The sequence below is a fragment of the Gallus gallus genome, chromosome 1 (assembly GCF_016699485.2).
Source record: "Gallus gallus isolate bGalGal1 chromosome 1, bGalGal1.mat.broiler.GRCg7b, whole genome shotgun sequence".
NCBI classification, from domain to species: Eukaryota; Metazoa; Chordata; class Aves; order Galliformes; family Phasianidae; genus Gallus; species Gallus gallus.
Window position 1 is genome coordinate 29,642,114 of NC_052532.1, and position 14,391 is coordinate 29,656,504.

General features: G+C 36.6%; 1 protein-coding gene across 3 annotated transcripts in view; it reads right to left on the reverse strand.

The window, feature by feature from the left end:
• Positions 1-1,920: 1,920 nt before the first annotated feature.
• Positions 1,921-14,391, reverse strand: part of YAF2 (YY1 associated factor 2) — a 33,398-nt gene continuing 20,927 nt past the window's right edge. For all 3 annotated transcript variants that reach the window (NM_001007850.2, XM_046937896.1, NM_001397025.1), the window contains 2 exons: positions 13,092-13,244; positions 1,921-10,421 (listed from right to left, as the gene is read on the reverse strand). In NM_001007850.2, the coding sequence (NP_001007851.1) occupies positions 10,184-10,421; positions 13,092-13,244 (391 nt within the window). In that variant the 3' untranslated portion in view covers positions 1,921-10,183. The remainder of the gene's footprint in view (positions 10,422-13,091; positions 13,245-14,391) is intronic.

Here is a 14,391-nt window from a genome sequence, read left to right on the forward strand (position 1 = left end):
GCCTATTACAGCCATATGCCACTCCACCAAAGTTTGTGGATATTACACTGCCGTATCTCCAAGGTCACTGGAACTGGAATTACAGACTGCCCCACTGCACATGGGCCAGCCAAACCTGTGAGCAGCAGCAGTACCGCATGGCCCAGTCCCAAAGAGCCTTTCAAGCACTGCTGACTCATGATGGCACTAAGAAACAGCTCAGCCTTCGCACATCTTTTATCTGCAACTTTGAATGATATATTGCTTCTACTTTTACATTCTTTCAGGTCAAGAAAGGGTGAAATAGAACTGGAGGCCGTACTAAGCTATCTCCAGGCACAAACAGTATGCTGTGATCTCCCATGGCTGCCAAAATGTGTGTGTGGAATTTATGAAATTCGTTTTGATCTTCAGACCATAATTGTGTAGTGGACTTACTAAACAGTCAACAGAGGGAACACAACTGAATAGAAGGGCTTTAAAACTTGGTCTCCTCTTTTGAATGCCTTCTGTTCTTCTAAAATAGACAAGTAAATGGGCTAAATTAGAGTCCTTTAATTAGTGACAATAGCCCTATTCTGATATCCAGGTCCAATTTAATCTCAGATGCACTGAAGATTGCTCTTTGTGTAAGTTGGTATTTTTACCAATACAAAGCTCGGTAATTATGTCAACGTTTTGCTACCACATGCTGCCAGCACTTCGGGATTATACCCAGAACTCACAAGATGACATTAGAAGTGTTCTGCACCTGAGGATGCATCAGCCCCACATACTGCCTACACGGAGTGAGGATGAGCGTATATATTCAGGGCCAACAACTCCATCAACTGCTACACAAATGGGACACCATTTATGAGGGAATCAGCTTCTTTCAACAGTGGCTCACAGGATCTCAGCTTCATGCTGCAAAGCAACAGAAATGACAAACAGTTCAGACAATTGAACACTGGAACTGAATGTTAGTTGAGATAACCTATACAGACCATTTTGTTTCTTAGAATTCCCTTAAAAAAATAGCTGTAAATACAATTAATGCTTTCACAGTTCCTTGCCTTGGAAGAAGCACTCAATGGAGTATCTCAATTTCCATCACGGCTCCAAGAGCTATTTAATCACCCATGCCAGTAAGTTAGCAGAACCCACCTGGCCTTTTGGGAGTAGATCCCTATCTGACAAGCTGCTACAACTCACCCCCAAGTTGCCCACTTTATTTCTTGCACTACTTCTGAGCCAGTTCAAGCAACACCTTCAGAGAAGGGTTCTGTACAATTTATCATTTATCATGACATACCCTAAGCGTCACCACTGCCAGTCAAGACTGAATACAGTGTATGCAGAAAAAATTTTCACTGAAAATCCTTCTTGTTAAGCTCTTCACAGGCAAGAAGTATTTATTCCTGCGGAAGTCAATTAAATGTGTATTGCTGCATTGGGCTTCAAACACATCTATTTATGTTCATTTCAAACTGATTGTATGTTTATCAAAAGCCGTGAAGTAATGACAGAATGATTTGCTTTTAAACAACTCCATTATCACTGACTGTGGGGCACTTACTCTGGAAAACCATCTTTGCACTGATTCCTATCATGTCTTTCTTTCTAGCCCCTTCCCCTCAGCTTGCAGAATTTTAACTCATTTAATAACGTGTCTTTGAACTGAAGTCAGGAAGAGGCCAGTTTAAGGCAGCCTTACCGCGTTGCTACACACACGCTTTGGCTGAATGCACTGCACTGCCACGTTTATTTAAGAGAGCATTTCACTGGGACTGAACTTGTTGTACCAGACAGAAATTCTGTGGCACCTCAGGATGTATGCTATATTTTCTGACTGCCACCTTCTGAGTGCAGACCATTATCATCGTTACGTTTGGCTCAGAGTACCTTTACAATTTTTATCGTGAAATTATGTGTTTTAAAAAATGACAACCACACACAACCTTTTTGTTCACAGAGATGTTTATTTTTGTCTTCAATGTTCGTAGGGAATACGATTTCACTACAAAAGTGTCTCAGAGAAACTCCATTCAAAATCTAGGCTTAAGAATGAAGGGAAAATATACTTTCAGCTGTACCAGTCCTGAGCAAAGATTAAAAAAAAGAAAAAATCCTCTAGAGATAGGAAGCAGCACCAATAATACCAGAGGGCCTCTTACTGACGTCTGCTCATGCCTTCTTTCCTGCTTGAGAATTGGCTAAAACTTAGGTGGGAAGAATTACTTTGTTAGAATGTAGACCTAAGATTCACAGTCCCAATATCTCACCAAATGCATTCTTTCACAGTCGGAGTTCAGGGCCTCAGTTTACTTTCCATTAAGTAGTCAGGACTGCTCACAGCAAGACTGTTGCCCCCATGGTGTAAAATTTTCTCTTACTTAAATCGGTAAGTAAATATTTATTTAATATACTTACTTTAATAAATATTTATTTCCTAATCAATATCAAGTTCCTGAAATGTTACACTGTTCTTAGAAGTATACTATTCATATGCAGTTATAAAACTTCTGATAACATCAGGTCTCAAAATAATTCAAGTGGCTTACATTCTGTCTCTTGTTCTTTCAGTGAAAGGATTTCAAACCATTGGTAACACTTGGTACTTAGTTCTTGGTTTATCCAGGACATTCAGATTCAATCTGACAACGTAAATACTTCTAAGAGTCAGAACAGAAAAGGCACTTACTCATTTTGGGGAAGACACCTGGCAGGTAAGATTTTTATTTTCAAAACAACAAGCCCTTTTTCTGACAATAAAACCCTTAAAAACTATATCAGATAAACATAAATCCTATGAATAAATCCAACTTATGTACCCCTTTCCCAAGAAAGGCAGTACTACTCTTGATTGGGAAATTGAGAAGTGTGAAAGCATGCAGAAGTACTCAGGTTTGCTTCACTTCTGTGATATTCCAAGCAGGCTATCACAGCTGACTACAAGGAAAAAAAAAATCTCTACCAAAGAACATATGTTTTACGAATTGAAAGCCTCTGAAATTTCTGGACTGTTTCTTATTAGGTATTTGTATGAGCAATAAAACATAAGATTCTAGCTTTATAACCAGGAACATCACCTTCATTACAACCAACAACTTGTAACTCCATCCAGAGGAGTAAATCTCCTAACAAACTTTGTACCAATTGAATCATAGCCTCTTTGATGCTCTGTATAAGGCACTTAATACATTTTAAGAGCATCTGACAGTGTTGTTGGTAGTTCTGATCTGTCTGTGAGGGTGCCCTATTAACACATCAAGATTAACTGGCTAAAGTGTAGATTAATCACTGAAAACAGCCATATGAAGTACCAGCCACAGAACTCTTTTCAGGAGCCACATCCATTCTAGTCTGGATCCTTACTACCTTTCCAACACAAAGTTATCCCTTTTCTAGTAGCCCAGGAATCAAACCCTCTAAAACTATGCAGTATCTAAATGTAGAATAGGAAGCTATTTTGTTACCTTTAACCAGAACAACTGCCCTTTCAGTACATGATCTGTACCCAAGAGAGAAATGATCATGAAATTCACAAAAATCTGCATCTGTCTTTTGGCTGAAAGTCACTGAACCAACAGGTATCAAGAGCTATACAGAGAACACACAAAGTGTGAGATACTCCCTACCTCCAACACCGTACACAGAAGAAAATGCTGTACTCAAGAAGTCATTATGTAGAAGCTTTTCTAGGTATTGTTCTGAACTTTTTTTTTCTTTTCATTTTTCCTATTACTCTCAGTCTTTCTGTTAGAAATTGTTTACATTTTAGAAACTGATGCTGCCTACTCAATTTCTGTAGGAAATGTAGTCCTCAGTGTCTGCGCATGCTCCTCCAGGCATCTCTATCTCCAGCCAGCACCAAGACTATTTTCCTGAACCTTGTGAAAAACCCTTCAGATCTAGTTACCTACCAGCGTTACACCTCCACCAGTGGGAAAGCATTTAGCTTATTCTTCTGCATTTGGAAGCCCCACAATAGAATCAGACCCTTTGCAGAAATATAGGTGTGAAGACCAGTAATTGGCATCCCAGAAAGCCAGCTACCTCCACCAGAATGCTTGAATGGTATAGCATTCGTCTAAGTTTGTTCAGCAAGAATATCTCCAGTAAGTCAATTATGTAGAAACGTGGATGACTGACAATACTGATAGATGATCTCCAAGCTCCGCATAGCACTGCTAGTCTTACAGAAACCAAGATACAGCTGAAGAACCGTGAATAGCAGTCACATTTCCCATTTAGAAAAGTCAGCATATTAAATTATTTCAAAATCACTGCATCCAGTTATCCTTTAGGTGTACCTCAATGAAAATAAAGACAGAAGGAATCAGAATTCTGCATTCCCTTCAGAGGTGAGACTGATGAGACTCAACAAACACATGTAATCTTAAGAGATTTTCCTTGGTTAGATTAATTCACAGCTGAAGGCTGTTACAGTGAGAGATGATCAGTCAGATGGCAATTATTTATTTATTTATTTATTTTTTGCTTAGAGATCTGTGCCATCAAGAACTGGGCTTCACAGTGAAGCATTCTGATTTATTCTCTGCAAAGAAGCATCAGCTTGACATAGATTATTTCATGCTCAGGGATGGTAGTTGTGTACTGAATGCATATCAGTTACAAATTAGATCCCTGTAGTCCCAAAGTGGATGTTCAGAAAGTAGAATCTTGGCCTGACCACTGATTTGGCTTAACTAACTGATGTTTTAGTGACCAACCAAGCGTTCGTAACTACCTTTGAACCAGAAGAATTTGCAGCTTGTAGACTCTAGTGAATTTGAGAAGGGAGCAGAGAGCCAGATTCCATCAGTGCTGTTTACATACATTCTGCTCAAGTACACTTTTGCTTCTTCACACAAGGAACATTAAGAGCATGCAGTTAGCAGGTTATGCAAAAATAGATCAGCGTGCTCTTTTCCTTAGTCATCTACTCAGTATGTCCACTGCAAATTAGAGCTCAATTGGTCTCAAGCAACAATGAAGATTTTAAGTTTAAGGGAGCTTGTTTGCTTTGCAAGCACTTTGACTACCATCAGTATTTATAACCAAAGAATGGTGTCATTAAAGATGTAACTTTTCCACCTGGGACAGATCCTGAAAACATATTCCTGGAGGATTTCTTGCTTGGAAATTCCTATCTCCATCAAGATACACCATACTCTCATCCAAAAACAAACAAACAAACAGGATCTTGGAAACATTCTTTAAATTTTTGTTATCAGAAAAGTGTCATTTCTGGTGGTCATTTTCTTTTCAAATGTATGGGAAAAAGAAGTGTTTAGGTTAGATTATCATTTTGTCTTTTACAGACACAAAATGACAGAGCAATCAATCGTGACTGCACTCACCAATACTAATTTGAGCTATGGAGCTTTTGATGTTCATCTTTCATATTTAATTCCTTAAAAGTAAAGCTAAAACTTCTTGTGCACATTAAACTAATTGCTCTGAACAATTCCCTGTGTCAGTGGACAGAACAAGATATTTTGGATGACATTCATTTATTTCCCATAATAAAAGGGGCAAGATTAGGATGAAAATCAACTTCTGAGGGATTAAGTATTATACAAGGGAGGTATTTTTCACCTATCTGGTCAAACAGCAACTGTATACAGCTCCTGCATAATTAAGACTCTAGGATGTGCAGCTAATTTATTTTGTTGGATGCATTTTCTTTCACTGTTTGAAACCAACAGCGAAGAGGGGTATACATGGAGTCCAGGCTTTGTACACAGACATAACACAATCTTCCTGCACAAAGTCTAAGGCAAGTCACTTTCTGTTGGACACTACCATTTACTAGCAAGGGTACAGCCATTCTTTGCTGTTGTACCATTTACTCCATTCATATCCATCTACACAGGAAGTTAGAATAATTTCTGTGAAGTACTGATATGTGACTTGTGAAGTACATTTTTATTTTAATAGTTAAATCCTGTAAATTCTTACTAAAGCATGAATATGTATATATATATATATATATATATATAATTTTTTTGACACCAAACTAAGCTGAGTATCTGTCTCAGAAAAATCTCTTAAATCTGCATCTCCTGGTTAGAATTTTGGCAGGAAGAAAGAAAACCAACAAAGTTATCCTCAGTTTGACTAATGTTATGGTACAGCTTTTGCCCATTTATGAGGTTATACTCCTTCAAGCTAACACTGCTCTGTCATAAGCTGGGGGCATAATTCAGTTAAGAAAAACCTTCAATTTCCAGCACACCCAAATCTCAACACTAAAATACAAGAATGCATTTGCAAAATATGCTTGAGTGGTCCACCACCAAAAACAGCATTCACTTTCTATCTTATCTATCTTATTCCTGAGTTAGCACAGGACAAACTTACAAGTATAGTGCTTGCTGCTGCTGGAGAAGAAACTCTTAAGTCACACTTCCTTTTCCACATGGTTTCTGATACTTGAAGGGAAGCATACCCAGACTCCCTAATGGCAGCAGAGTCAACTAAAGGCATGTGACAGAGAGAAAGATGCAGATATGGTTAAAGAATGCTGGATGTGCATAGAAGTACACAATAGACAGTTCCATGCCAAATTCCTCCTGTATAACACAGCAATGGTCAATCAGCATGTGGAAAACCATCGTGCTTTTGAGACAGGAGAGAGAAAAACCGAAGAACCTAAGATGCAGAGCCATACACATATCTAGTCTGGAAGACTTGCCTGACCACTGTAAAGAACTTGTGGGAACAGATTATAAAAAGTATTCTGTCTGTATGGCTACTGAAGAATATCCTATCCATCATCTTTCAAAAAGTGCACAGATTATACAGCCCAAACATTTTTTGAGATTTTACAATCTGCCACAAAACAGGAAATATCTAGAGAAGCTTTAAATAGTTTAAAACTTCAATTTAAAACTTCAGCCTTAATTTAGAGACCTAATACTGAGAATCTTTGAGAGGTGAAGGGTTCTCTTTGTTTGGTTTTGTTTTAACTGCTGTTAGAATCAAGACTTTATACAGCACACTTGAACCTGCCACTAAGCAGAACAAGTTTTGTTTCTTTCCAAGATGCAAACGTAACTTCAGAAGAAATTAGAAGATGTATTAACAGTATATCTTTTCCTTACACCACCTACAGTTAGCTGTAAAGTTAGGAAGATAAAGGACCAAGCTATTACACACTTTATCAGTGTATTAACCTATAGGCCATTTTCCCCCATTGCCTTCCCCTTTTCCTTTCTGAAGCCAGACAATCAACACGTAAAGGAACTCATTTACATGGAACGTTATCACGCTTGCCTTTGTTGCATCATCCCCTCATAAGCAACCCAGAATGTATGGCTGTTGAAGACTGGTGCATATACAGAGTTTTACAAACAACAATTCTTATGGAGAGAACAGTCACAGAGTAAAATAGCTAATCAAAATACATTACAACATTAAATTTTCACTTTTTATAAATGGCGTAAAGATGCTTTTAAATATATTTACACTTAGGAAAACATCTTAGGATTACTACAAGTCAAAATTACTCAGGAATTATGAAAGTGAAGTTCATTTAAATAAGAACATTATGAACAAATTGCCATATTCTACTTAGAATTTTGTCTACTCTGCTGTCAGTATTGTCACATCCCTTTAATCACAAACAGACAAAAATTATCTTAAGATTGTTCAATGCCTAAACAGGCATCACTGCAACATAAACACTGCCTATGCAGTATTTCAGTTAGAACCACCACAGCTCAAATTTTAGATCCTAACTGTCCTGCCTTTCATCTGTTATATCTGTAGTCAGAAACTGCATTTCTACATCTTATTCCATAAAGAACAGAGATTTCCATAAGACTTTTCTGCATTCTTTTTGACTGTAGCTATACTTGTACCATATTCATGAGATTATTCTCTAGAGACAGTTGAAACGTAGTGAAGACCCCTCCATCCTCCCTTCCTTCCAAACCAAATGGCTACTTATTTCTGAAGATACAAAGAGACCTCTTGTTGGTAGTGCTGGGTGGTTTATTCACATAATGTTAAATGAAAATAAATATCCCATTTAGTGAACTACTGGTAATAGATTATTATTTGTTTGCAAGGAATACTGAAATGTGTTAGCATTCATTACACCTTAAACTAGAAACACATTTCATGAAACATCTTGCTATATGATTCTGCCATTAAACTGCTTACTTTAAACAGTTTCAGCTCTCTTGTAATCCATTACACCAGTATATTCTGCAAATAGTCCCACCTAAAAATAAAACATAAAAAAATAAATTTGAGAAGCATGTATTTTTTTTTTTCTAAAAACTAGTATATGTTATTCAGAACAACAGCCCAGCCCCAAAAACATTTAAGAACCTTGAAATACTTTTTTTTTCTTTTTTTCTTTTTTTTTTTTCTTTTTTCTTTTTCTTTTTTTACAGATACTAAGATTTGGCCAAGTAATTGCAATGAACAGACATCCTATTTAGTAAGATAAAGCAGAATACATAATAAACAGGTCAGTAGTTATCTACCTGAAATAGCCTATAATTAACATTTGATGTCTAAAAAGTTTAAACAGCAACACCAAGGAATGAGGTATGTATGTTCTCAGATATCACATCAGACTTTCATTTTATGCAACTAACTGTATTTCACAACTAGCATCTTACAAAATAGAACAGTACTATTGTGCCTGTAGAAGTACTGCATTAAAAACAGAAAAATACATTACTACAAGAAACCACCAAACATCACAATTGTCAGGGGCTACAAAAATCCATTCTTTTAGCTGTTATGAAGATGTACCACATGTTGGGAATAATTTAGGATTCACTACCAAAAAGGTCCATTCAACTTTTACATGGGCTTAAACTTATATATTTTGAATGTAAAAAAAAAAAAAAAGAAGAAGAAGAATCACAGGAGTGTAAGAGGACTCTCTCACTGAAAGGAGCTAAATGGACTTTTGTACTCAACCTGAATCTATAATTTAAATCTATACATGGATTGGATGTGTGTATACCAAAACACTTATTGGCTGTAAACAAAAATGCAAAAATCTGTATTCACAAAAATATTTTATTGGTAATTTTACATAATACCAGATGGGACTGTAAATAGTTCTGCTCTGTATCAGTATATTGCTAAGTGCATAAAATAATGAGTTTATGCCATAAAGTAGGATACTGTGGGGCTTTTATACATCATTTATGACATAATATTTTCTAATAGGCCAAATAAAAATAAGTTGATCTAAAATTAAAAAAAAATAGTAATAGTATTGTTACTTCCTTATTCTTGTGCAACATCTGGTATTTCTGTAATGAAACGGGAACTGGTTATATAACGCTGGGTAAATCTGGGGCAAGGGAAGAGCACTATGCAGAAACAAAAACTGTACTTCAGTTACTTTTAAAGCTTTACCAAACTTTTGTATTTCCAAATGTCAGTTTTGCCAAATGCTGTCATCTAAGGTTCAACGTAGGATAGCAGTGTATAGTGACAGTGACTCCTCCTGAACTGTAGAGTTAACCAATCGATATTTAGAATGTATTCACTTTTTTTTGTGTGTGTGTATTTGCTTGTAAACATTTCAATAAGTGTTTTAAGTGTGAAAAAAATATTGGTAAAACCATTAACATAATTCATTAACAGTAATCTAGTAAAATGTGTCAAACATTGGCAAAAATTCATACAAATGTTTTATTTAATAACATTTTCCTATTTAACCACACCAAGTACCAGCAGGTGTTTTTAAGATAATTATTATGAAAATTCTGTTGCAGCAATAGTTGATTAAGTTGATCTTTGACTTGCATACATATAACTATGTTTCACAATTCTCAGATAATACATATTTAGGCAGCTTGAACTATGTTATAAAAATTTAAATTCAGTACATGCCAATAGTAGAGACTCCCAAGAGTTGTTAGAATTCACTAAACTAAAAGTGAAAATGGACTTACCAGTAACACTGTGTATGAACATTCAGACCACATTTTCATGGCACCTCTACACACAAAGATTAAACAGTTGGTCTGAAAACGCTTCGTAAGCATTTTCAGATTGCATTTAAATTATTTCTACCACTGCGCTTTTTTTCTTCTTCTTTCTAAACTGCATAAATTATCTTTCAGTAAACATACCAATTGTGCATGGATAATCTGTCATGAAAATGTGGTAACAGGTGGCAGAAGTTATGTATTTGCATGTTTTAAAGAGAAGAGACTAAAGAAACCGGAGGAAATAAACTTTAATGAGATTCCCCATTCAGCGAGGACGCTTCTCCTCTGGGTGAAGATGACCTGGACATTCCCCTCTCTGTGTTATCAGAGCTAGAGCCACTCTGACTGTGTTGATCTGCAGAAGCAGCACTGGAAGCAGGTGGTGACTTAGTTTTCTCCTTAAAGTCTGTAATTATGACCGTCAGATCTCCAACGGTAACTTCCAAATGCTGAGCACTACTTCGATCCACATTTTTCAATCGTGGCCTAAATAAAGCATAATGAATCATATTAGAAACACACACACCATCTCATTATCATGTCTTTCTCTCTCTTACTAGGAGCTCTGGAGAACATGCAAGTAACATCTGCATAATACTGCTTTGTGGAACATGTAATAAGATGACAATGTAGCACAAGTACTTATAGTAGAGTATTTCCCATTAGTTTAAGTTTAAAATAGGTGACAATAACACCTTTTCCACCTTCCACTAAGATTATATGAAAATTTATCATGTGAATATTTTTACTGCGTTGCAGTACAAACCTTCATGTGTGCAACTCATCTGTTTTTATTTATTATTTAATTATGGTTTTCATTTCTGTGGCTAGAAGTTATAAATTTGAGCCAGGGAAGGATGTGTCTCTGCAGCCTTAAGCAACCATTCTAGGTAGGAAATGGTGTTCAATTATGAGGATGTTGGTGTCCGAAAAGCTCACCTGTGCCTTCTGAATTCAACAATACAATTTTAGCTACAAATTCCCCATAAAAGTGCAGCAGTTGTATGTCATAGAAAAAAAACTCACTAAGACTGCTAGTGCAGTATTTATACTGCCCTTCACAGAATAATTCTGGCATCCCTAACACATGCTGTGATTTAAGATAAGCAAAGAGCTCCGTAATCATACAGCACAGATAAATTAAGTCTCTTTGTCTATTCTTTCATTTGTTTGACTTTCACAACGTGAAGAATCATAAAAGGACACTGACTGATATTCTGCGTCACATTTTTGCTCGTGATGAGCATAAAGGACTTTAAATTCACAATTTTCCTTTGACTACCATGGCAAATTGTCATGAGACAGGTGAATTTATACCAGCAATTTTGAAGAGCATAGCTTTATGCACTTAACTGACTCCACAGCTTTCACCAGCCTAAGCTGCAATAAAATAAATTCATATGACATCATATGTTAGCAGGTGTGCTAACAGCAAAGTCCTAACCTTTACCCTATCATCTGACTTTGTTTGAAGTAGAATTGGTTCCCAGCCACTTCAGCTGAAACACCTCCTGCTTCTCCTCTGCTAGAATAGAACAAGGATTTGACATCTTGTTCCCTTGGGGCTGAAGTAGTGTGGCTGAAAAATCTAAAAGAACTGAAAAGCTGCTGCTCTGTAGCACGGGAACAGAGAGAAAAGTTCAGCATTATCAACCTACATAAGTGGTATGCCTGAAGCTTATTAATCATATTCAGTGTGCATTCAGATTTTACGATTCTTTCCAGCAATAATATACAAATTTTCAGGCAATGAGAAAAGGATATCCTCTTCCCAAAAGGATATTGAAGGAATCTGCTTAAACTAACTAAGCATTTGTACCCAGTGAATCAAATCTGTGAAAAATTGTTTGAAGTGCTTAAGTATTTTTTCCAATAGCCATTCTTAATGCAAATCTCAATACCAGTATTTCATCCAAGATTTTTTAGTTATGTTTTAGTTATATTTTTAAGTGTTTTCTCTTTTACCCTGCCTCCCTTTTGCATTTTTAATGTGCTACTGCAATCCAATAATGATTATTTCCATTTATAATATTTAATTAGCTTCATAAATACTTACTATTTTAGCTTTAGGTACTTCCTAACTGAAGTGCTTCAATTGCATTTGGTAAGACAGATAGTACATCTGAGTGTTAGAGAAAAATGTAAATGCATTCTTCCTGCTGGAACATCTCAGTCTCCTTAATCCTAACCGTAACTATTTTAAAGACTGTTCTCTCCTGACTCAAAATCTCTCCCTGCTTCTGATCCCGATGATCCTATTTCAGGCACAAGAGAAGCATCTGCTACTTCTCTACATAACTAATCCCAAAGGATCTTCCTCGCTGGACTATTCTGGAATGCTTCCAAAAAAAATCAATAGTTCCTCCCACTTTTGATTAGACTACATGTCTTGTATACTGCTGAGCTTTCTGGCACCACATTTCTGCTGCAATAATGTTATGCTTAGGCTGTGATGGTTTGGAGGCTGGAGCCTTTGTTTCGCATTTTGGAGCTTTCTTCTGGTCAAGAACGAGGCTTTTACAATGGCTTGCTTGTACTGTAACGTGTCATCATTTCCATTCCAAGAGTCCAGGACTTTCATTCAGCATCCCAAATGTAGCACAGGGATTTTTATCACTAGGTAATATACACATCTTACACTGTCACATTAATTTCTACCCCAGTTCAGCCTTTCAAAATCTCTTTGTAACTATGTCACCTTCCCACTCTCTTGCAGTGTGGTATGGTCTTTCCCCCCATCCCTATTCCCCGTCTCCTTTTACCCCCATTTCTTCTCCACTCTTCCTGCCTCCCCCAGCAATATTCTGCATGATAATTAGTCCCTCCAGTTCTCTCTTTTCCTGAGCCTAGCAATCATATTTTGCGTATCTACAATTTTATGTGGTGTGAAAAACACAGTTGAATCCCTTAACAAAAATATCCAACTCTTTCTAAATTCAGCCGGTCTCCATCTTCTGGTTAAAATAACAAACTGCAACTTCTCATTGTGCATAATAGGCATCCTACAACAATGGAACTTCAAATATTTAGCATTATTGTTCAAAGAGTATGCCACAGGACTCACAAAGCAGTAAAATCACAGAACATTTTTTTTTATTCCATTTTTCTTTTCTAATTATGTTTTACCAATACAGGAAAAGTTGCTGAAGTTTTTACCTGGTTTTCTTATGACTGTTCTTTTTGCTAGTTGTTTCCTTTTCACTTTTTTCCTTTTCTACTTTGTCTTTTTTCTCTTTCTTTGACTGTGTAGGGGGCACGAATTGCTGAGGAACCTGCTGTGCAACCAGCTGAGAGACGGGTCGAGGTTTCCTGTGTGCACATATATATACAATGTATGTATATACATAAAGCTTAGGCTTTACAATAACAGTCTAAAACTTTCTATATGACAGTTAGTAACGTTAACACTCAATTCAAAGAAATAAAACACCACCACCATCAAAATAATATACATATAGCTGAGAGTACTTCGTTAAAATAGCATATCAAAATTAAATCCACTGTGATCTTTTGATTCACTTGCATTATCAATAAATATGACAGTTGAGGTTCGCTGTGTTTTGTTTTTGTTTTTTAAGGTTTTGGAGACAAGAATTTACAATGTGTTCTCTTCTCCTAAGTGCAATATCCAGACTTGCATGGAATGACCTCCAAACCACAAAGCCTTCCGCAGGAATACTTCATCACCCACTGCCAGCCCCCTCAAATGAAGAGGGAGTATGTTTTAAATGTACTGCAGTACTGAAGCACACAATCCGTATCTTAAAAAGGAAAAAGATGACCTTTCAGGTATCACAGCTAAACCCACTGTTGGCCTTACAGAGTAGAGCTCCAGTGTTTTAACTCAAATTCCCTGAAGGCAATGACAAATCCTGTTGTGTATTTTTTATCAAGTTCTTCACAGAAAAAAAAAAAAAAAAGAAAAATGTACTGCAGTACTAATAGAATATAGCTGTCAGAACACATATACTCTAAAAGCTGGCATTGGAAGCATCTGACCACATTCCATCAGGACACACAACACAGGTTCCTTCAACATGAAAATTCTAACCTGAAATGAAACATTCTAGTTCTTAGAATTCAACTAAATACCCACTCGTGAACTAAGTCCACACTAACTCACAGAGAGAAAAAGATGAGCAATGGATTACTTAATAACAAAAACCCAGCTTATATCAGCCAGCCAACGTAAGAGAGTATGCTTTTCAGGTGGGTACAGGTGAGTACTGTAAGCGGTTCCTTGAAAACCACCCACTGTATTGAGACCAAAACCAGTGAAACGACTCAATGGGCTGTCACAAGTGAGCACACAGGATATTTTCATGAAAATTTGCCTCAGAACTGTTTTAACTTCTGTCACAGTAATTCATAAGAAAATAGGAAGAACAGAGGTGGAGTTGATGCACAAACTTATCATTTCAGGTGGAAAACACTTGTGATACAGAAACAAAATTAT